Raw genomic sequence first — 22784 nt, forward strand, 5'->3', positions numbered from 1 at the left:
GTACTTCTGTGATTCAATGTGTTTTCATGAGCTGAGGTCAATTTGTCAGTGTAATACAGACAACCTGTTGCATCAGCTCTTCTCTCCCTCTCTCGTCTAACTGAGGCAGTCCCTTAGTTTACAAGATACATCTTCCTGGTTCCCAAAGAGGTGTTCCCTCCATCTGGGGACCTCAGAGAAATGTTTAAAGAGTGTCTGGCGTTTGATCTACCCATCATCAGCTCGTTAATTGGCCTAAAAGAATATCGCCCCAGCCTGACCACTTTAAAAATTCTCAGATGCAGCGAATTTCACGCTCTTCCGCGACGATGACATAGTTTTGCCGGGACTTTGGCCTTTGTCTAATTTTCCTAATTGTTTTTGCAGACGCAGGGATATAAAAGGTTAGCGGGGCTTGGGAAAGTCTCGAACTCACCCCGGTTTAACAAGCCCAATGTTTTTTTCTCCGTCAGATCGCTCCTTTCTCCATCCCCTCCGGAGGCAAACGAACTCTGCCACGAATTAGCCTGGCGCTCTGTTTCCACACAGTTAAAATGATTTACTTGATCCTCTTAATTGTTTGTTAGATTATCCTGTTTATTTGCTTCATTCGCCCTTATGCTTTGGCCTGACTCATCTCCAGGACTACTGCTCTGCCAAGGGAAGTCACTGACCCAGTTGTGTAGCTGTAGCTTATGTAGCTTGTATAACTTCTCTTCTCTATGAGTTTGGTTGGTTTTGGGACTTTACTCTTGTTTTAAAAGGGAGGAGCAGGGGAGGAATACTGGAGACAGACAAAGACAGAGTGAGAGGTACAGATGGACTGGGATGTATACACAGAGAGGAGAGAGAGAAGAAAGAAAGAAACAGACAGAAAGACAGAAAGAAACAGAGACCTGTGAAAGAGAAGGAGGGAGAGGGACAGAGAAAGAGAGGAGGGAAATCAAAGAAACCGTGAGTTTCAGTGGAGGAAGAGAAAGACACAGACTGACCCACGCAGCCAGGCAGACAGACAGACAGAACAACTCCGACAGACAGATGGAGAGACTGATGATCAGGAAAGGGCTGGTTCCATTACCTCACTGGGTCCTGTTAGCACTGAACGTCTCCCAGGAGCCCCAGAGTTGGATCCTCATCTCCGGCACCGGCTCCTCTGGCCTGGAGACTGCATCTGTTCCCCAGACCTGCTGGCACACACACAGGCCTGGGAGGGGAGGGGGCTGGATTGGATTGGTTTGCTTTCCATCCAATGTCACCCCCTTTTACAGTTAGAAAACTGGATGATAAAGGAAAAGTTAGCATAAGGCCTTTTTTCTGCAGGTGTCCAGCTGGCGGTGCGTGCTACAGTTACCAAATGTGTATGTGCAGAGATGAAGCGGGAAGTAGTGCAGAGGCTAGTAGTCTAGACATTCACCAGACTTAGTTACAGTACATTTATTTTAAAAATACTTTTGGCAATTACTCGACAGGCATTGTGGTGTACAGGGTTGGGCAGGTTACTTTCTAAATGTAATCCATTACAGTTACTAATTACTTCTCCAAAATTGTAATCAGTAACGTAACTTTTGAATTACCCAAATTCAGTAACGTAATCTGATTACATTCTGTTACTTTTAGACTACTTTCCCCTTAAGAGGCATTAGAAGAAGACAACAATGTATGTTACCAATTGAACGACATCTATTGCAGGATAAATCAGTGTTAAAGTTTACATAACAGGCCATATATGGATATTACATTTAATTTTATGGGTTGGTTATGTTGACATCTTCTAACCCATCACTTTCTGCCACATATAATATGATTCAATTATATCTTTACATTAAAAACCAAAGTCCATCAGAATTCCAGTCATTCCAATAAATGTTATACCCCTTGATCGTTAAGAATAGGACTTGGAAGTATAGATTAGCCAAATAGTTTTACCTGAGCATAACCCTAAAACTAAGGACTTATTAGCGAGCCCTACTCTGTTGTTTATGATTTATTTGTCATTGAGGACTAATTGGGCTCGTTGATTCGAGTTGAAAAATAAATGCTGCGTTCATGGAATGGCATGCTTTGAGCACTACTGAAAAGTGCTATTTACGGGTGAAAAATGAATGCCATATGCTGCATTTTTAGCTATAGGCCTATTGTTGACCTTTTTGTTGATGACACTTTGATATCTTGATAATATGCAGCTGTTTAAAGGGCAAATCCACAGATGAAACAATAGGAAAACGGTCGCCCCACCTCTGTTTTGGTTCACAGCTGAGGGATGAGCCTGGAGTGATATAACCACTCTTTAATACAAAAACAAATGTTTTAACCATGTTATGAGGCTATACAGTGTTTGTTTACATTTATAATGTTTACAAACATTGGAGTAAAACAAGCTTATATTCTGGGTTCTGATGGGGGTATGACAGTTGAACTAAGCTCATGAGGCATTTATAAGTTATATTCTTCAAGAATCAATGGACATACTGTATATATAATTTATAAGTCCAAAAATGGATGTAGAAACTGCAGACTGCCCCTTTAAGTATATCAAAAGTGTGCAAGTTTGAGCATGTGTCAATTAGGCCTATGGATTTATACATTTTTTCCAGCATGAATTAGATTGAGCAATAAAAGCCCTATATTGGGGCAGCAGCATAGCCTAGTGGTTAGAGCGTTGGACTAGTAACAGAAAGGTTGCAAGTTCAAGTCCCTGAGCCGACAAAGTACAAATCTGCTGTCCTGCCCACTGTTCCTAGGCTGTCATTGATAATAAGAATTAGTTTTTAACTGACTTTCCTAGTTAAATAAAGGTAAAATAAAAAATGTATTCCATAAGCTTGGATCTGCACTATGCAGCTGTTGCAAGAACACATTTTTCACTGGTTTCAGCCCAGCTTAAACTTCTTGAATTCAAACATTATTGGGTTCAAATACACATTTAGATTTGTGAACAGCCATCCACAACAACCACAATCCGTAAGGTGCAAATAGCTAAATGAGAGAGCAGCAGTGTGATTTACATTAATGCGCTGTGTAGATATCAATAATAAGTGATATCCAAATCGCCGTAGACTACACCACTGCTGTCATCCTTACCTCCAAGTGTTTATTCAAGTTGGATAATCTTTGGATGCCGACAGCAGTCGCACCATTGGAAGCCATAGCTTGGATTGTAGCCTACAAAAGCCTATTCCTGCTCTTTTCCCTCAATCCATCAAACACATTTGGTGTGTCAAATGTTTATTTTTTCAAACACTCTTTCTGAATTAAGAAGTAATCCTCAAAGTAATCATCTATTTTTTCAAAAGTATCTGTAATCTGATTACTATATTTTTGCTGGTAACATAACGGATTACATACAGGATTAACGTTTTTTTGTAATCCCTTACATGTAACAGATTACATGTAATCTGCTACTCCCCAACCCTGGTGGTGTACTATCAAAACAGGTTCCTTTATTTCTGAGTTAGGTTTAATGAACACAAGACTCTTCATAAAAAAATGCTCGGTTTCATTAAGGTTTAGATTAAAAACAGGCTGATGTTACAGTCGTCAATGGGATATAATGTTCCCAGTTGCCTTGAACTGTCCTATCTAGAAGAGTTTGATTTAATGGGTCCCTATGTGTCAACAGGTGCTGTGGATGACAGAAGCCCTTCTTTTTCCCAATGCCCTGACTGAACTGAGTCATTACTAGTGTTGCTGACAGACGTAGCTACACTGTGCTGCTGCGAATGGACAATGTAATGGAAAACTCACGCTCAACTCAGGGACAATCAGACCCATAATGACTGAACAGACCTTCCCCTCACAAGGAGAGAAAAGATTGCAGGGCTGGAAATTTTTAAACGTTGCAATTAATTCTTGGATGTGCTGAAAGCATGAGGGCGAGAGGCCAGGTCAATCATATGCTTGATATCACATTAATTTGGCTTATATTGAAATTGCTACAATAAAGGGACTATGTTGGCATTCAGCTCCTATTTTTCTAGTCTGCCACTTGTCAAGAGGTCATGTTACCGTGCCAGTATCTCAACAAGAACAGAGCGTACTATCTCAACCTCTGGTTTCTCTCACTTACTTATGTATCAGCCAAGCCGACTTTCTTAAATGAAAACATAATCTGCAGAGCACTGAGACGATCTGACCAGCCATTTTATCCGTGACATTGCTATGGAAATGCTCCCAAGTTTGAACAAAAACATGTTTTTTTTATAGATGTTCTTACTTTTAATGGAAGATTCAAATCAAATCAAATCCAATTGTATGAGTCACATGTGCCGAATACAACCTTACAGTGAAATGCTTACTTACGAGCCCCTAACTGACAGTTTCAAAAAATAAGGATAAGAATAAGAGATAAAAGTAACAGGCAATTAAAGAGGAGCAGTAAAAAATAACAATATATACAGGGGGGTGCCGGTACAGAGTCAATGTGCGGGGGCAATGGTTAGTTGAGGTAGTATGTACATGTAGGTAGATTTAATTAAAGTGACTATGCATAGATGACAACAGAGAGTGCCAGTGGTGTGGAGACAGGAGGGAGTGTGGGGGGGCAATGTGAATAGTCTGGGTAGCCATTTGACTAGATGTTCAGGAGTCTTGTGGCTTGGGGGTAGAAGCTGTTTAGAAGACTCTTGGACCTAGACTTGGCACTCCAGTACTGCTTGCCGTGTGGTAGCAGAGCGAACAGTCTATGACTGGGGTGGCTGGGGTCTTTGGCAATTTTTAGGGCCTTCCTCTGACACCGCCTGGTATAGAGGTCCTGGATGGCAGGAAGCTTGGCCCAAGTGATGTCCTGGGCCGTTCGCACTACCCTCTGTAGTGCCTTGCGGTCTGAGGCCAAGCAGTTGCCATACCAGGCAGTGATGCAGCTGTAGAACCTTTTGAGGGTCTGAGGACCCATGCCAAATCTTTTCAGTGTCCTGAGGGGAATAGGTTTTGTCGTGCCCTCTTCACGAATGTCATGGTGTGCTTGGACCATGTTAGTTTGTTGGTGATGTGGACACCAAGGAACCTCTCAACCTGCTCCACTGCAGCCCCGTCGATGAGAATGGGGGTGTGCTCAGTCCTCTTTTACCTGGAGTCCACAATCATCTCCTTTGTCTTGATCACGTTGAGGGAGAGGTTGTTGTCCTGGCACCACACGACCAGGTCTCTGACTTCCTCCCTATAGGATGTCTCGTTGTTGTCGGTGTTAAGGCCTACCACTGTTGTATCATTGGCAAATGTAATGATGGTGTTTGATTCATGCCTGGCCGTGCAGTCATGAGTGAACAGGGAGTATAGGAGGGGGCTGAGCATGCACCCTTGAGGGGCACTTGTGTTGAAGATCAGCGTGGCGGATGTGTTGTTACTTACCCTTACTTACCCAGGCACTTACCCAGGCACTTACCCAGGCAGGTTACCTTAGTGTTCTTGGGCACAGGCACTATGGTGGTCTGCTTAAAACATGTTGGTGTTACAGACTCGGACAGGGATGGGTTGAAAATGTCAGTGAAGACACTTGCCAGTTGGTCAGTGCATGCTCGCAGTACACGTCCTGGTAATCCGTCTGGCCCTGCGGCCTTGTGAATGTTGACCTGTCTAAAGGTCTTACTCACATCGGCTGCAGAGAGCATGATCACACAGTCTTCCGGTACAGCTGGTGCTCTCATGCATGTTTCAGTATTATTTGCCTCGAAACTAGCATAGAAGTAGTTTAGCTCATCCGGTAAGCTGTGCTTCCCTTTGTAGTCTGTAATGTTTTGCCCTTTGTTATTAAAGGTTGGGACCAGTGAGTGTGACCATAGGCACTATAAATACATCCATAACACATAGCTGGCTCATAGCAGAAGTCTGTTGTCTGCTATTCGGTCTTTCTTTTCAAATCCTTCCAGAGGACAAAAACCCTGAGACTAAACATCTCAACCAGACTTTCCTGCGACCTGACTCTCAGTAACTGACCTCTCATCCCTGTCCCCCTCTCCTACACGTAGACACACTCTCTCCAAACTGTTTACCGTACCAACCACTTCAGCTCTGACTGACAGAATGAGAGAGAGAGAGAGAGAGAGAGAGAGAGAGAGAGAGAGAGAGAGAGAGAGAGAGAGAGAGAGAGAGAGAGAGAGAGAGAGAGAGAGAGAGAGAGAGAGAGAGAATAACAAAAGATGGATTGAGGTAGAGAGAGGAGTTGGAAATGTAACGAGAGGAGAGAGAGAGAAGGTGATGGATGGAAAAGGGGAGCGAGTAGATGAGAAAGAGACGTGATGGAAGGGTGAAGGGATATGAGAGAAGGACATGAGGAGTGAGAGAAGATATTAAGTGGGAGATGGAGAGAGGGAGCACAGTGGTGATATGCCGCACAGTGAGAGCCTACAGACAGCTGTGTGGAGGATTGTGGGGCTTGGGCAGGGTAGGAGAAACTGATAGAAAAGCCATCTGAGCTGAAGAGAATGTTTGTGTAAGTGGGGCGTGCTCAAAGCTTTTAAGCCAAAGTGTGTCTGCATATGTGGAGTTTAAAAGACACAGCATTTAAGCCCTGAATAACTAAACAGTTTATTCCAGAGACAACCGCCGTCCTCTAGAATGGAAACCAGCCATGTGAACCATGACCCTTAGACATTGTGTTGTTTAGATGACTTGTGGTAGCTCTCTGTGTTCGCCCTCTATTTAAAACAATACCCATGGAATAGAACAGAACAGAACAGAACAGAACAGAATAGAATAGAGTAGAATATGCAATAATAGAATAGAATGGAATGGAATAGAACACAAGAGAATACAATGGAATGGAATTGAATAGAATAGAAGACAATAGAATAGAAAATAATAGAATAGAATAGAACACAATTGAATAGAATAGGATGGAATAGAATATAACAGAACAGAATATAATAGAAAAGTTAGAATAGAACAGAATAGAACAGAATCATATTACACAAAAATACATAATTTACCCAATACATCTACATAGTGTATACATCACCCCAGCTCATATTTCCCTCAGTGTTCTCCCTCAGAACATATGGTTCTGGTTTACCAGTCATATAGACAGGTGACATTTACTGTCTCAGTGCCAAATAATGCAATGTACTCTCCAACCCAAACTGCATGCAATGAGGTCAGTGTCCACACTGTGTGCCATAGATTGTTTCAATGCTAACTCATGGGGTATCTGGTATCACTCATGTCTGGACTATTACCATGAAACACATCATATGTTGGTTCTTTGGGGTTATTCACTGTTGACATGCTAAACATTTGGACATTTCCGACTTGCTAACTGGTTGAACTCGGCACAGTTAGCAAGTCTGAAATGTCCTAGTTTCCTTGTTCCGACTAGCACGTGAACGCGCCATAATCTCTCGACCACACTCTACTGCAAACTTAATTTCCCATTAGCTAGCAGGCACAGCTGCAGCACAGCTCAAGAAGTCTCCTGTCACCTGGACAAACATACCATAGACATGGCCAAGCGTTCACACACACACTCCTTGTCATGCCTCATCATGCACACAAATGCTTATGGCAGGGTTGGGCCAAACCTAATTTCATTCAACATCATTAACTCTGAAATTGAATGTAAAATACAATGAAATAAAAAAAATGAGTAAATGAATGAATTAAAATCACATGAAACTAGCTTCAACGGACTGGCCTAGAAGTATCTCTCCTCTCCTTCCTGTTTTGTCTCGGTCTGTGAGTATCTCTACTCTCCTTCCTCTTCTTCTGCAGGGCTGAAGAGTGTTCCAGATGAGATCCCTGCAGACAGCACCCTGCTGGACCTGCAGAACAACAAGATCACTGAGATCAAGGAGAATGACTTCAAGACTCTGAAGGGACTCCAAGTAAGAGTTTACCACTCAATATGTCCCCTCCACTAAACACTCAATATGTCCACTAAACACTCAATATGTCCACTAAACACCCAATGTGTCCACTAAACATGTCCCCTCCACTAAACACTCAATATGTCCACTAAACACTCAATATGTCCACTAAACACCCAATGTGTCCACTAAACATGTCCCCTCCACTAAACACTCAATATGTCCCCTCCAATAAACACTCAATATGTCCACTAAACACCCAATGTGTCCACTAAACATGTCCCCTCCACTAAACACTCAATATGTCCCCTCCACTAAACACTCCATTTGTCCACTAAACACTCAATATGTCCACTAGGCACTCAATATGTCCACTAAACACTTAACATGTCCACTAAACACTTAAAACTGTATGTCCACTAAACACTCAATATGTCCACTTAATACTGTATGTCCACTAAACACTCAATATGTCCACTAGACACTCAATATATCCAATAAACACTCAATACGTCCACTAAACACTCAATATGTCCACTAAACACTTAATACTGTATGTCCACTAAACACTCAATATGTCCACTAAAAACTCAATATGTCCACTAAACACTTAAAACTGTATGTCCACTAAACACTCAATATGTCCACTTAATACTGTATGTCCACTAAACACTTAATATGTCCACTAAACACTCAATATGTCCACTAAACACTCAATATGTCCACTAAACACTCAAAATGTCCACTAAACACTCAATATGTCCACTAAACACTTAATACTGTATGTCCACTAAACACTCAATATGTCCACTAAACACTTAATACTGTATATCCACTAAACACTCAATATGTCCACTAAACATTTAATACTGTATGTCCACTAAACACTCAATATGTCCACTAAACACTCAATATGTCCACTAAACACTCAATATGTCCACTAAACACTTGCAACTGTATGTCCACTAAACACTCAATATGTCCACTAAACACGTAATACTGTATGTCCACTACACACTCAATATGTCCACTAAACACTTAATACAGTATGTCCATTACACACTCAATATGTCCACTAAACACTCAATATGTCCACTAAACACTCAATATGTCCACTAAACACTCAATATGTCCACTAAACACTTAATACTGTATGTCCACTAAACACTCAATATGTCCACTAAACATTTAATACCGTATGTCCACTAAACACTCAATATGTCCACTAAACACTCAATATGTCCACTAAACACTCAATATGTCCACTAAACACTTGCAACTGTATGTCCACTAAACACTCAATATGTCCACTAAACACGTAATACTGTATGTCCACTACACACTCAATATGTCCACTAAACACTTAATACAGTATGTCCATTACACACTCAATATGTCCACTAAACACTCAATTTGTCCACTAAACACTCAATATGTCCACTAAACATACAAATTGTCCACTTTGTTGCAGCTTTTCACCAAATACTGATTGGCCCCTTACTTTTTGCATTTTCCAAAAAACATTGATTCACAATTCGCCATGTTGTATCAATTCTTCTAGGGAGTGCAATGTTGACATCCCTTCAAAGTATACACCAGAGTGAGTGTAGAAACCTGAATGTCTTGGGTAGGAGAGAGCTAACGGGAAAACACTGAAGCTGAACTTGAAGCCGGGTTTTGTTGGATGACATCCTAACGGGCTTGTTACACATGCAAAAGTATTGGCTGGAGCGAAGCAGTGGAAATCTGATTTATCTCTGGACTTTCTTGAGACAAGAGGGAGCTTAAGTGTGTGTGTGTGTGTGTGTGTGTGTGTGTGTGTGTGTGTTCCACGTGTATACTTTTTTTTTGGAGAGTTGATTTCCTGATCATATTCCAAACCACTAACATGTTTAACTAACATGTTTAACTCGAATCAAAGATCCTAAAAATAGTCTACCAAAGGAAACAGCACTGTAAACATTTGTTTTAACCACAGGAATCCAGGTACCAATGTTCCCCAGGTGCCATGGAAACGATTCTCCTCTGGGCCATCGCATGACCTCTCTCTACACGTGTATAGCTTTCTGACCTGTAATAAATAGCCTACCTCTGTCAAACGGCCCACACTGTTTCCACCCCCGTACATTAGTTGTTCTCTCCAGGGGGAATTTGCTGCATTCTCTGCATTCTCCATTCTTCCACCCCCGTCTGCAGCTTTGAGTATGGAACGGTCCACTAGAGACACAGCAATTTCTCTTGCGAAATTTCTCAGAAATTGCCTCCAATCACAACAACCCTGGCGCCTGTGCTCTTTAAGACTAGGTGCAAGGGTGTGTTGGGATTACTGTACAGACGTTAAAAAACAATCTCACATTTCAGTTACCTTGGATACGTTCAATTGAGTCAGTCCATACTTGGGAAATGTAATCAAACAGTCTGCAATAGGTCGAAAACATCGTATTTTGTTGATGTCAAGCGTTTAAGATATAATGAAAAGTCTGCCTTCAATTACACACATAAAATACACCCACGGGAAGTTGTAGCCACATTAAAGTAGCCAGTGACAGAACACATTTCAGAGTAACACGTCATTGCTAATGATATATAATAATGTTTGTTTTACCTTTATTTAACTAGGCAAGTCAGTTAAGAACAAATTCTTATCTTCAATGATGGCCTAAGAACAGTTTTCAGGGGCAGAACGACAGATTTGTATTTCATCAGCTCGGGGATTTGAACTTGCAACCTTTCAGTTACTAGTCCAACGCTCTAACCACTAGGCTACCCCACTAGGCTACCCTATTGCAATAATGTAGCTAGCTATCTCAAATAGAAAAAGCTATCTCAAAAGCAATCTCAAATAGAAAAAGCAGTTTCCCATTTGTACATTAGCATGGATATCTACATAGTAATTAGCATTGCCACAAACATACAAATTCTAATTAGCATAAACATACCAATTCTAATTAGCAAAACATACACATTAGCATTAGCTTAAAAATAACAGGGATTGTTCTCTCTACAATCTCCCCAGACCCTGATCCTGGTGAACAACCAGATCACCACAATCCACCCCAAGGCCTTCATTCCCCTGGGCAAGCTGCAGCGCCTCTACCTCTCCAAGAACCACCTCAAGGAAATGCCCGCCAACATGCCCAAGAGCCTGCAGGAGCTTCGCATCCACGAGAACAAGATCACTAAGATCAAGAAGGCATCCTTCGAGGGCATGGCCCAGGTCATCGTCATGGGTATTGACCAGACCTGGGTTCAAATACTATTAGAAATCTTTCAGATATTTTGTGCCCTTGCTTTAGCCTGCCTGTATTGCCTTAATGACAAGTCTGTTTTCGTCTGTTGGGTGCATAATGAGCTCAACCCATCCCTTGTTCTGTACTCAAATTCAATACGATAGAACTAGTCTAATCCTTAACACACATATTGTATACAGTACACACAGTCACTTGAACATGTTTTCTTAATTGACTGCATAGTAGCAATAGGACAGGAGCAAGATAACAGGTTTTCAGCTAAAACGTAAACGTAAAACATTACAGTCAGAGACTGTTTTCTCTGTTTTCTTTTCTGTCTCCTCCTCCGATTGTCTACCTCTCTATTTATCTTCCTCTCTGTCAATCTCTCTATTTATCTTCCTCTCTGTCTATCTCTCTATTTATCTTCCACTCTGTCTACCTCTCTATTTATCTTCCTCTCTGTCTATCTCTCTATTTATCTTCCTCTCTGTCTACCTCTCTATTTATCTTCCTCTCTGTCTATCTCTCTATTTATCTTCCTCTCTGTCTACCTCTCTATTTATCTTCCTCTCTGTCTATCTCTCTATTTATCTTCCTCTCTGTCTACCTCTCTATGTATCTTCCTCTCTGTCTATCTCTCTATTTATCTTCCTCTCTGTCTACCTCTCTATTTATCTTCCTCTCTGTCTATCTCTCTATTTATCTTCCTCTTTGTCTACCTCTCTATTTATCTTCCTCTCTGTCTATCTCTCTATTTATCTTCCTCTCTGTATATCTCTCTATTTATCTTCCTCTCTGTATATCTCTCTATTTATCTTCCTCTCTGTCTATCTCTCTATTTATCATCCTCTCTGTCTATCTCTATATTTATCTTCCTCTCTGTCTACCTCTCTATTTATCTTCCTCTCTGTCTACCTCTCTATTTATCTTCCTCTCTGTCTACCTCTCTATTTATCTTCCTCTCTGTCTATCTCTCTATTTATCTTCCTCTCTGTCTATCTCTCTATTTATCTTCCTCTCTGTCTAACTCTCTATTTATCTTCCTCTCTGTCTATCTCTCTATTTATCTTCCTCTCTGTCTATCTCTCTATTTATCTTCCTCTCTGTCTATCTCTCTATTTATCTTCCTCTCTGTCTACCTCTCTATTTATCTTCCTCTCTGTCTATCTCTCTATTTATCTTCCTCTCTGTCTACCTCTCTATTTATCTTCCTCTCTGTCTATCTCTCTATTTATCTTCCTCTTTGTCTACCTCTCTATTTATCTTCCTCTCTGTCTATCTCTCTATTTATCTTCCTCTCTGTATATCTCTACTTATCTTCCTCTCTGTATATCTCTCTATTTATCTTCCTCTCTGTCTATCTCTCTATTTATCATCCTCTCTGTCTATCTCTCTATTTATCTTCCTCTCTGTCTATCTCTCTATTTATCTTCCTATCTGTATATCTCTCTATTTATCTTCCTCTCTGTCTATCTCTCTATTTATCTTCCTCTCTGTCTATCTCTCTATTTATCTTCCTCTCTGTCTATCTCTCTATTTATCTTCCTCTCTGTCTATCTCTCTATTTATCTTCCTCTCTGTCTACCTCTCTATTTATCTTCCTCTCTGTCTATCTCTCTATTTATCTTCCTCTCTGTCTACCTCTCTATTTATCTTCCTCTCTATCTCTCTATCTTCCTCTCTGTCTATCTCTCTATTTATCTTCCTCTCTGTCTATCTCTCTATTTATCTTCCTCTCTGTCTATCTCTCTATTTATCTTCCTCTCTGTCTATCTCTCTATTTATCTTCCTCTCTGTATATCTCTCTATGCATCTTCCTCTCTGTCTATCACTCTATTTATCTTCCTCTCTGTCTATCTCTCTATTTATCTTCCTCTCTGACTATCTCTCTATTTATCTTCCTCTCTGTCTATCTCTCTATTGATCTTCCTCTCTGTATATCTCTACTTATCTTCCTCTCTGTATATCTCTCTATTTATCTTCCTCTCTGTCTATCTCTCTATTTATCTTCCTCTCTGTCTACCTCTCTATTTATCTTCCTCTCTGTCTATCTCTCTATTTATCATCCTCTCTGTCTATCTCTCTATTTATCATCCTCTCTGTCTATCTCTCTATTTATCATCCTCTCTGTCTATCTCTATATTTATCTTCCTCTCTGTCTACCTCTCTATTTATCTTCCTCTCTGTCTACCTCTCTATTTATCTTCCTCTCTGTCTATCTCTCTATTTATCTTCCTCTCTGTCTACCTCTCTATTTATCTTCCTCTCTATCTCTCTATCTTCCTCTCTGTCTATCTCTCTATTTATCTTCCTCTCTGTCTATCTCTCTATTTATCTTCCTCTCTGTCTATCTCTCTATTTATCTTCCTCTCTGTCTATCTCTCTATTTATCTTCCTCTCTGTATATCTCTCTATGCATCTTCCTCTCTGTCTATCACTCTATTTATCTTCCTCTCTGTCTATCTCTCTATTTATCTTCCTCTCTGACTATCTCTCTATTTATCTTCCTCTCTGTCTATCTCTCTCTTTATTTCTCTTAATACTCCATCTCCCTTAATTCTCTCTCTGTCTCTCTGTCTGTCTCTCTCTCCCTCCTTGTCTTTCCAGAGCTCGGCTCCAACCCCCTGAAGAGTGCAGGGGTTGAGGCTGGGGCGTTCGGGGCCCTGAAGAAGGTCTCATACATCCGCATTGCAGACACCAACCTGACAGAGATCCCCAAAGGTACTGCCCTCTCTGGTCACCCCATCACAAATCATCCTTCCTTCCAGTCCCTTGAAGGGATCATAGGAAATCTAACACAAGGCTAGGCATGAGATCCATTACATAGCTTTCACCTATCCAGCCATGTCAGATCATTTCACTGGGAGGATCCAACTAAAGAATATGGAAAATAACATGTCACTTCAATAAAGGATGGCTGTAAGGATTTTGACCACACTACAACAACAAAAGATGTATTCAACATACTGTATAATTCTAAGGCAACCAGCTGCAATGGGATTGTGAAAATGTTTGTTGAGCAAACTCACAACAATAGTTGGTGTGTGAACATTTTGTTGAGCATACTCACAATTGCAACTTAATGCCTTTCAATTGTACGTTGAATCAACATATTATTATTTTTTACAGTGCTGGGCCTGAATCTCTATTTTCAACCAGGACTGGTTTGAATACTTCACAGCTCAATAGCTCCAGCTAAAACAAAGGAATTTAAGTTAACAGCGAGGATCTCTTACTCAATCGACCACAGCCAAAATCATCAATCATCTAGCACTGCAAGAATGCGCATTTGGATTCATAGGCTCCACTGAACAATGGTTACAGTGTGGAACCAAGACAGGAAAACTAAAACAGCATATTAATTCAAAGGCGTGTAATATGAATGTTATCTGGTCTATTGTGGGAATCTGGGAGTTTGCATCCTATTCACTATAGTGCACTATTACCTAGTCAAAAGTAGTGCACTAGGGATTAGGGTGCCATTTCAGATGCATTAGACTTCGTATGGATTCAGAGTCCTACTGGCATACTGTATGTAGACATTAACCACTTACCTTCCCCTCACCATAACTGCTGTGGTTTCCCCGGTTGTTTGTCCTCTCGTCACTGTCTCTCTCCTGTGGGTTGCCAGGTCTGCCCTCCTCCCTCTCCGAGCTCCACCTGGACAGCAACAAGATCACCAAGGTGCAGGCGGACAACCTGAAGGGCCTCAAGAACCTGGCTAAGTAAAGATGTTTCAACACTTCTACTCACTGTTTCAAAAACAATTTCTTTTTTTTAAACGGTTGATAAATGCTCTTGACGAGGACAAAGCATGCTTACAGTATTCTTCTTCACTGGATTTGATGAGTGGGTCAACACTCATAAGTAGTCCTGTAGTGGGACATTGGGTCATCTCTAGACAACAGTGCCCCGCACACACACGCACGCACGCACGCACGCACACACACACACACACACACACACACACACACACGTATGTATTTCAAACCTCAGCAACAATCCTGGGTTAGTTCAGTTATATAAGGAGTATTTGAATTGATGCGGTGCTTCTTGGCATTAATGCCACTAGTGTTTTTTGTACCACATCGTCTCATTCACTGGAGCAGCATGTCCAAAACTCCCAGTCTGCCCTGTACTCTGCTGCTAGTACTGTCTCTCTCTGTGTATCTCTCTGTGTCTCTCTCTGTGTCTCTCTCTGTGTCACTCCCTGTGTGTCTCTCTCTCTCTCTCTCTCTCTCTCTCTCTCTCTCTCTCTCTCTCTCTCTCTCTCTCTCTCTCTCTCTCTCTCTCTCTCTGCCTTCGTCACCACTCAGTAGTCCACTCTGCTCAACTCTGAGTGAGTTCTGCAATTAGAGTCCACTGCTGTATTTGTGGTAAGTAGCCAGGGCTTGAGAAAGAGCTATACATCATTACCAGATCTAAACCAACCAGACAGACTCACTCAGAGAACCCAACCTTTGGTTCTCTCTCACTCCTTGTGGCTGTGCCTGTCAGAGCTCTCTCACTCTGTCACTCTCCGCTTCGAGGGTAGGAAAAGACTCATGCCAAAGTAGGGAGACTAAACAACAGAAATATACTTTCAAGCAGTACAAGGCAGTTTATTTTGGAAGAGCTACAGGATTCACTGAAAATATTATTTTTTATTTTCCTGGATTGGCAACACGTTCGCGAGCAAGTATTTCATTTTGTCTACGAAGTTGGTCCCTTGGCAAAAGTAGAGCCTCTTTCTCATTTGCTAGTCTACATTCTGCCCATGGTTTTCATTGGCAGAAAACCAGTTTGTGTCTTTCCCATTGGATGTTTTCTTTCTCTCATTTGTCTTTATACATTCTGTACGTTGGGACTTGTAGGGACAGCTCAGGGCTTCATGCCCTCTTTTATCTCTCTTCTTCTGTACCTCTGTCTCATTGGCTCTTTTACACACCATGTCTCTTTCCCATTGGCTCTGACACATTCTGTGTCTCTCCCCATTGGCTGGTTTGTCTCCTAGGCTGGGACTAAGCTACAATGAGATCAGCCAGGTGGAGAACGGTTCTCTGGCCATGGTTCCTCACCTCAGAGAGCTTCACCTGGACAACAATGCCCTGACCACCGTGCCTGCAGGCCTGCCTGACCACAAGTACATCCAGGTGGGTTCCACCGAACACACGGGTGTCCCGCCACACCTGGGAGAATGGGTAGAGGTTTCATGTCCATGAATGTTCCACCTCACACAGGGTTTTCTCAGGAGGGTGTAACAATTACAGATCAATCTCATGATAAATAAATATTAATAAGTTGATTAACACAGAAATGATTTTCTGCCATTCAACAAAAGGAATTGTGTTAGCTTCATACATGACCTTTCTATATATGCAATGTTCATTTCCAGACATCCCTCCCTCTAACCACTCATTGTGGTTGATATGTTCCCAGGTGATCTACCTCCACAGCAACAAGATAGGGGTGGTGGGAACCCAGGACTTCTGCCCACCAGGCTACAATACCAAGAAGGCCATGTACTCTGGCATCAGCCTGTTCTCCAACCCCGTCCCTTACTGGGAGGTGCAGCCCATCACCTTCCGCTGTGTGTTCGACCGCTCTGCCATCCAGCTGGGCAACTACAGGAAGAAGTAGAGAAAAAGTAGACCACCCCCAGAGAGAGGGAGAGAGAGAGTGTGTGTGTGTGTGTGTGTGTGTGTGTGTGTGTGTGTGTGTGTGTGTGTGTGTGTGTGTGTGTGTGTGTGTGTGTGTGTGTGTGTGTGAACCGCAGCCCCCCATCTACCCCACAACACTGATCGGCAACTTTATCCCCATTTTAAAACCATAACGAACATCCAATACAGTTTTAACAGTTACAGTACTTAATGTTTTCATGAGCAAAGACAGAACAGTTACAAAACTCAGTACCAAACCTTCCATAGATGGCTTATTAATAAGTCAAACCAGCTCTGTATGCAAACAGTTCATTTATAATAGTCCATGTGTCATTTGTACACTTCATATTCTACAACAGTAATCACTGGCATTTTCCTGTAACAGGTCTTCCATACACAATAAACCGTCAACTCATGAAATACTGTAACACTACCTCATGGTAGTTATCTGTCAAAAAGCTCAACTTAAAGGGGATGTCACCCACTTTTCAACCTCATTTTCATTATCTCCATTACAATACCATTGTCTACATATGTGAAAAAGTCCAATTTCTATGTTTTGTAGAAAACAAATGTGAAGTTAAAAAGATATACCAAATGACATCATCAAGAAAATACCATCCCTCTGGCTAGAAACTCGTTGCAGGTTTTGAAAATCACTGTTTTAAAAAAAACGTTTACGCCTACCCTGTGATGTCACAGAGAAGCATTTTTTAAGGACCTTTCTTCTTATCTTTGTACCCACAGATCATAGACTAAACAACGTTTCGTTTTCACACATGTAGACACTGATATGGTGCTGGAGATAATGAATATGAGGTTGAAAAGGGGCGGAACTGCCCTTTAACAGAAGTCTGTGCAATGGTTTCGAAGTGTGTGCCCTCAGATTGCATGACTGAAATGTTATTTTGTGTGTGAAAGAAACATTATGAAAGACAACAAAATATTTTCAACAACAACAACAAAAAATATCTATGACCACTTTGAAAAAATGTACACGTTTAACCCTTTAATACCTCACACATGTCAACTGGTTGAGATTGGCCGAAAAATCTGAATTTGCCCGGTGTAGACATGTTGTGTGCAACAAGCCTTTACGTGCATAAATCTGTGACAATTACAGAAGGCAAGCTGACCTGCAGAGCGGGCAGCCAAGGGTTAACTCCTGTCTTAATATCATTAACACCAGCTAGGAGACTAGAATGTACTAGAGTATATTACCTGTGTAGTAGCTAGCGTTCAAAGTGTACCTTTACAATATGTCGTACTATTTGAAAGAATTCCCGATTTTCTTTCTTTCACATTGTAGTCGATTGCCATGTCTCCTGCTTGCTTCACTGTTGAACTTTTGTTGTTCTTACGAAATGTTCCGACAGTTTAAAGATTTCAGATTTTCCGTAAAGCATTTATTTCGTCTTCTACACATCCCATTCCCCCATCTGTCATGTAACATCAGCTCATACAACCAAGATGAAAATAGCTCTTAAAGATGTAGAATAAACAATATATACGTTCCGAAACAGAAGCCATGCCCAAAGATCTATACGCATGCTTTTCTTCTTTTGACTTGAAGCAAGGTTGTGGCTTCTGGAATGCCATGTTAATGCCTGTTTTGTTTCTCTTCTTTTTTTCTCTGCCTTTCTTTTTTTCGTTTTTTTTTTAAGTCTGAAGAGAATTGGAGGCTTGCAGGCGGACTGTCATGCCTTCAGTGCCCATGTTAGTGTGAATGTTTGTATGTATAGACGCTGTATATAAATGCTGTATAAAAAAAACTCTCATTGCTTAAAAGCACAAGCACTTACAGTAGTTCAGACTTAATATATCAACAATAAAGATGTTCCTCTCTTTTTTTCTGAGCAGGGGCTCCGCCTAAGGCTTCCTGAACCAAATAAAAATACCAATTAAAAAGCAGCATTTTTCTGGGGGTGTCGCCATCAGAGGTCATAACCCTTGGTATGTCCACGTTGTGTGTGTCGTTGTCATAGAGTTGGAAAGAGGGCCCACCTCCTATCTTTGACATTATTGCTTCTGTGACAGCAAAGGTTTTGTGGCAAGTGTGCCCTCTAACCAACTCTATGGTCGGTGTGTGGAGGGCGCTACTTGCCCTGTCACTAGATGGAGCTGTAATATCTATGGAACAGTCAAACGAGTGTAGACTTCACAGTGATGGACAGAGTTTCCAGGTGAACAAGATCGTGAGGAGGAACAGGTGTGACACTGGAGAAAGCAGGTGTGAAAATATTCACACTGTAATATTCTACAGTCACACACCAAACACAGTTCTGGAGAGACTCTTAGAACTCTCTTAAAAGTTGAAAGGCCCTCATAACAAGCAAGCATAAGTGATTTCGTGCAAAACAACAACTATATCCATAAGGTGAAATATCAAGGCTTTAGGGGATTAATGGGCTATCAAGACTGACTTGAATGGTGTATTTATAAGGGACAATGTTTTCTGTAGTTGCCAGAACTATTGTTGTGCTGGCTCTCTGTTGAGAAGTTCAGGGAGGGGACTGGACGTCTGAAAAAAAACAGCATCCAAGGTAAACAGTAAGAGTGATGTAATGTAGATACACGAGAATAATATTATATCAACAACAAGCTGAAGGAAACAGTAGTGTTAAAACTCACATTGCTTCAGTGAATATGAGCTACATTTATGGATGTTATATTAAATATCTAAATGTGACAACTAATCAAGTCAAATGTAAATTGCCTATGGTTGTAGTTGAATAGTCTTGGGTATCAAGATACATTGTAAATACTGTATATTGTTTAATAGCTGACAGATTTGATACGAGGCCAGTGACACCCAGATAACTGTGGTAAAAAAAAAGATTTCTCCCCAAAAAACATGTCTGCTCTATAGGGGATATCTTCAGTCTTTTTCATGAATCATACTCCCGCAACAGGCAGCATGCCCTGGACTTATGAACTACTGGAAGGTTGTGTTAACAACAAAGATAGACACTTTAAAACAAGTTTGTTCCCTTGACTCGTTAAAAAAATATAGTATATTATATTTATATTATATATTATATTTTTAGATATAGTATATTTACTGTAATAGTAATGATATCATTCATGGCGTAAGATATGTCTGTAAAGCCTCCATGATTCCTTGCAGATTTGGGTCACTTACACACACTGAGATACCAGACAATACACATATTGCATATTGACAGGGAGATATTTATACAGCAGTGTTTCCCAAACCTCTCTGTGAGTTCTCCCAACTGGTCAACTTATTTTCAAACCTAGATTAAAATCAGGTGCGCTCAGCCTGGCCTCAGAGCCATACGAAACATACTGTAATGAAACAGCAGCGACCTTCGAGCCCGAGGTATCGACTGTGCCGCAAAAGCATGCTCGTGTGGCAGGGTCGATTTCCACGCTTACAAACCCAGGGTCGATACAATACTATACATATAGGCGAGTTGGTTGTTTAGCAACAAAACCAACGTGTGCGCAACTATGGGGCAAAAATAGATTGTTGACAACATGTCAATTATATTTAGTCTCCAAATGTTTATTGAAAACAAGTAAATTTGCACAATGAGCACTTGTTGTCTCTTAAATACGTTGTTACAGTTGTTGGTTAGCTAGCTAGTGAATTTTAACCATATTAGCATTGACATGAAATCAGTCAAAACACCTCAAAACAAGACGTGGTATTAAGAACAAGATTAAACTAGGTGAAACGAGCCACCTATGATTCCCCACATGGCAGCTTGTCATTTTTGCTAGCTTTCTGATCATTCAGAATCATAACAAAGCACGACTTCCGACAACTTCGATGTGCGTGCATCATTTTCGTGACATTGTCAGCCAACACGTCTATTTCTGAGCACCTCTAAGACATATGATATGTACTAATGGTCTAGTTACTTCAGACAGAAAGTATGGAGGTTGGTCGGGGAGGAAGGGTGTGCTTAAACCATCTAGCAAAAGGTTGAATGTTCAAGTCACGTCGGGGACAACTGTAGCATTTTAGCAGGATTGGGTATGTTACTTTCTAAATGTAATCCGTTAGTTACTAGTTACCAGTCCAAAATTGTGAATAGTAATGTAACTTTTGGATTACCCAAACTCAGTCAAATAATCTGACTATGTTACTTTTAGATTACAGTTTCTTTTGGATTACTTTCCCCTTAAGAAGCATTAGAAGAAGACAAAGGGGATCCATCAAATGCATTTGGTGTGTCATCATAGTCTCTGACTTTCAAAGTATCTGGAATCCTATTATTGATTAGAATATTTTTGCTGGTAACGTAACTGATTACAGTTTGTTTGTAATCAAATGGCATGTAACTGACTACATAATCAGTTACTCCCAAACGTTGCATTTTAGTTGAACCCTTCCCTTAACCCTTATTCTAACCTTACCCCAATTCACCTCACCTGGAATATATCAGATAGTATTCTGGTGATATGTACCTCTTGTCACAGTGGGGCCTGTTATTTCATGTGAAATACACAGTAAAACTAAATGCTCTACAGAATGCTTTTCTCTAACAGAAGAAAAGGTTGGTGCCAAATAAGCCTATTCTACCAGAACACAAATTGCACTGTCCATCCAAAAACTGTCATTTCTAGAGAGATTTATGATTTGAATGACTTGCTGTATGATCAAACAAGGTCTTCAATTAAATAACTGTCCATAACATAAGGATTACCAGAGAGCTATTTGACAGGGCTGGAGCCCCAACCAGTAAGGTGATTGGTGGACGTTATAAGGAAGGTGAAGCATGTAGATCCATGACAGGAATGCATCAGTGTTGGAGCCTCTGGCAGTGGCACACACACATCTGTTAGTCACACTGCAGCGTCATGGGTCTCCTGCCCCTCTCTGTCGCCCCCATGTGGTGGGTATTGTCTTCTCTCCATCGCTCTCTCTGTCGACCCCCTCTGCACACACACACACACACTCTCTCAGTGTGTGTGTGTGTGTGTGTGTGTGTGTGTGTGTGTGTGTGTGTGTGTGTGTGTGTGTGTGTGTGTGTGTGTGTGTGTGTGTGTGTGTGTGTGTGTGTGTGTGTGTGTGTGAGAGAGAGTGAGTGTGTGTGCATGTGGGTGTATACATAATGCACACACGGGTTGGCAGGTACATGCATGTGTGTGTTATGGCTTGCATCATGTGCATATGTGTGTGTGTGTGTGTGTGAGAGACAGGCAGGAGAAGGTGCATGCATGACAGTAGGAATGTCTCTATCCATGTGCCCACGTGTCAGAGTGAAACCATGTCAGAGTGAGACTACAGTATGTGTGAGTGAGACTACACTAGGTGTGAGTGAGACTACAGTATGTGTGAGGGAGACTACAGTATGTGTGAGTGAGACTACAGTAGGTGTGAGTGAGACTACAGTATGTGTGAGTGAGACTACAGTAGGTGTGAGTGAGACTACAGTATGTGTGAGTGAGACTACAGTAGGTGTGAGTGAGACTACAGTAGGTGTGAGTGAGACTACAGTATGTGTGAGTGAGACTACAGTAGGTGTGAGTGAGACTACAGTATGTGTGAGTGAGACTACAGTAGGTGTGAGTGAGACTACAGTAGGTGTGAGTGAGATATGCCTTTCTGCCCTTGAGCAAAGCAGTAACCAGCAACAACAACTCCTCCCCGGCAACAACGTAGATTAAGGCACCCCCCCTGCACCTCCCTGATTCAGAGGGGTTGGGTTAAATGCAGAAGACACATATTTGGTTGAATGCGTTCAGTTGAATCCAGCACTCAATATTCATTAGCCTGTACAAACATTATAGGTTTAAATTGATTTGTGAATGTACTGTAGCTCTTATTAGAGTAGGGTTCAATCCAACCCTATCTTTGACTATATGGTATAATATATATATATATATATATATACTGTATATATAGCATGGCTGTGTAAAATATATACAGTATATTCATGCTTATTACCCACCTGTGCTGGGCCAATCAAACAAAAAAACATCACTCTGCAAATGGAGGGTGACATTATTGTCAAGCAAAAGAGCCCAGCTCTGTGCAAAAAATACCATAAAACAATCTCTGCATCATGATTATTTAAAGTAAGTCAACTGCATGTGATGCATTTGCGAGTGGCAGTTTTTGGAACACACACTGAATAATGTGCCTTCCTGTCTATTTGAAATGT

The 22784-nt window shown here is 41.2% G+C and overlaps 1 protein-coding gene across 1 annotated transcript in view; it reads left to right on the forward strand.

The window, feature by feature from the left end:
• Positions 1–18555, forward strand: part of LOC139378434 (decorin-like) — a 31075-nt gene extending 12520 nt beyond the window's left edge. The window contains exons 3-8 of the mRNA XM_071120606.1: positions 7681–7793; positions 10792–11005; positions 13616–13729; positions 14640–14733; positions 16002–16140; positions 16427–18555. Coding sequence (XP_070976707.1) covers positions 7681–7793; positions 10792–11005; positions 13616–13729; positions 14640–14733; positions 16002–16140; positions 16427–16627 — 875 coding nt within the window. The 3' untranslated portion in view covers positions 16628–18555. The remainder of the gene's footprint in view (positions 1–7680; positions 7794–10791; positions 11006–13615; positions 13730–14639; positions 14734–16001; positions 16141–16426) is intronic.
• The last annotated feature ends 4229 nt before the right edge of the window (positions 18556–22784 follow it).

The sequence above is a fragment of the Oncorhynchus clarkii genome, chromosome 21, assembly GCF_045791955.1.
Source record: "Oncorhynchus clarkii lewisi isolate Uvic-CL-2024 chromosome 21, UVic_Ocla_1.0, whole genome shotgun sequence".
Classification (NCBI taxonomy): domain Eukaryota; kingdom Metazoa; phylum Chordata; class Actinopteri; order Salmoniformes; family Salmonidae; genus Oncorhynchus; species Oncorhynchus clarkii.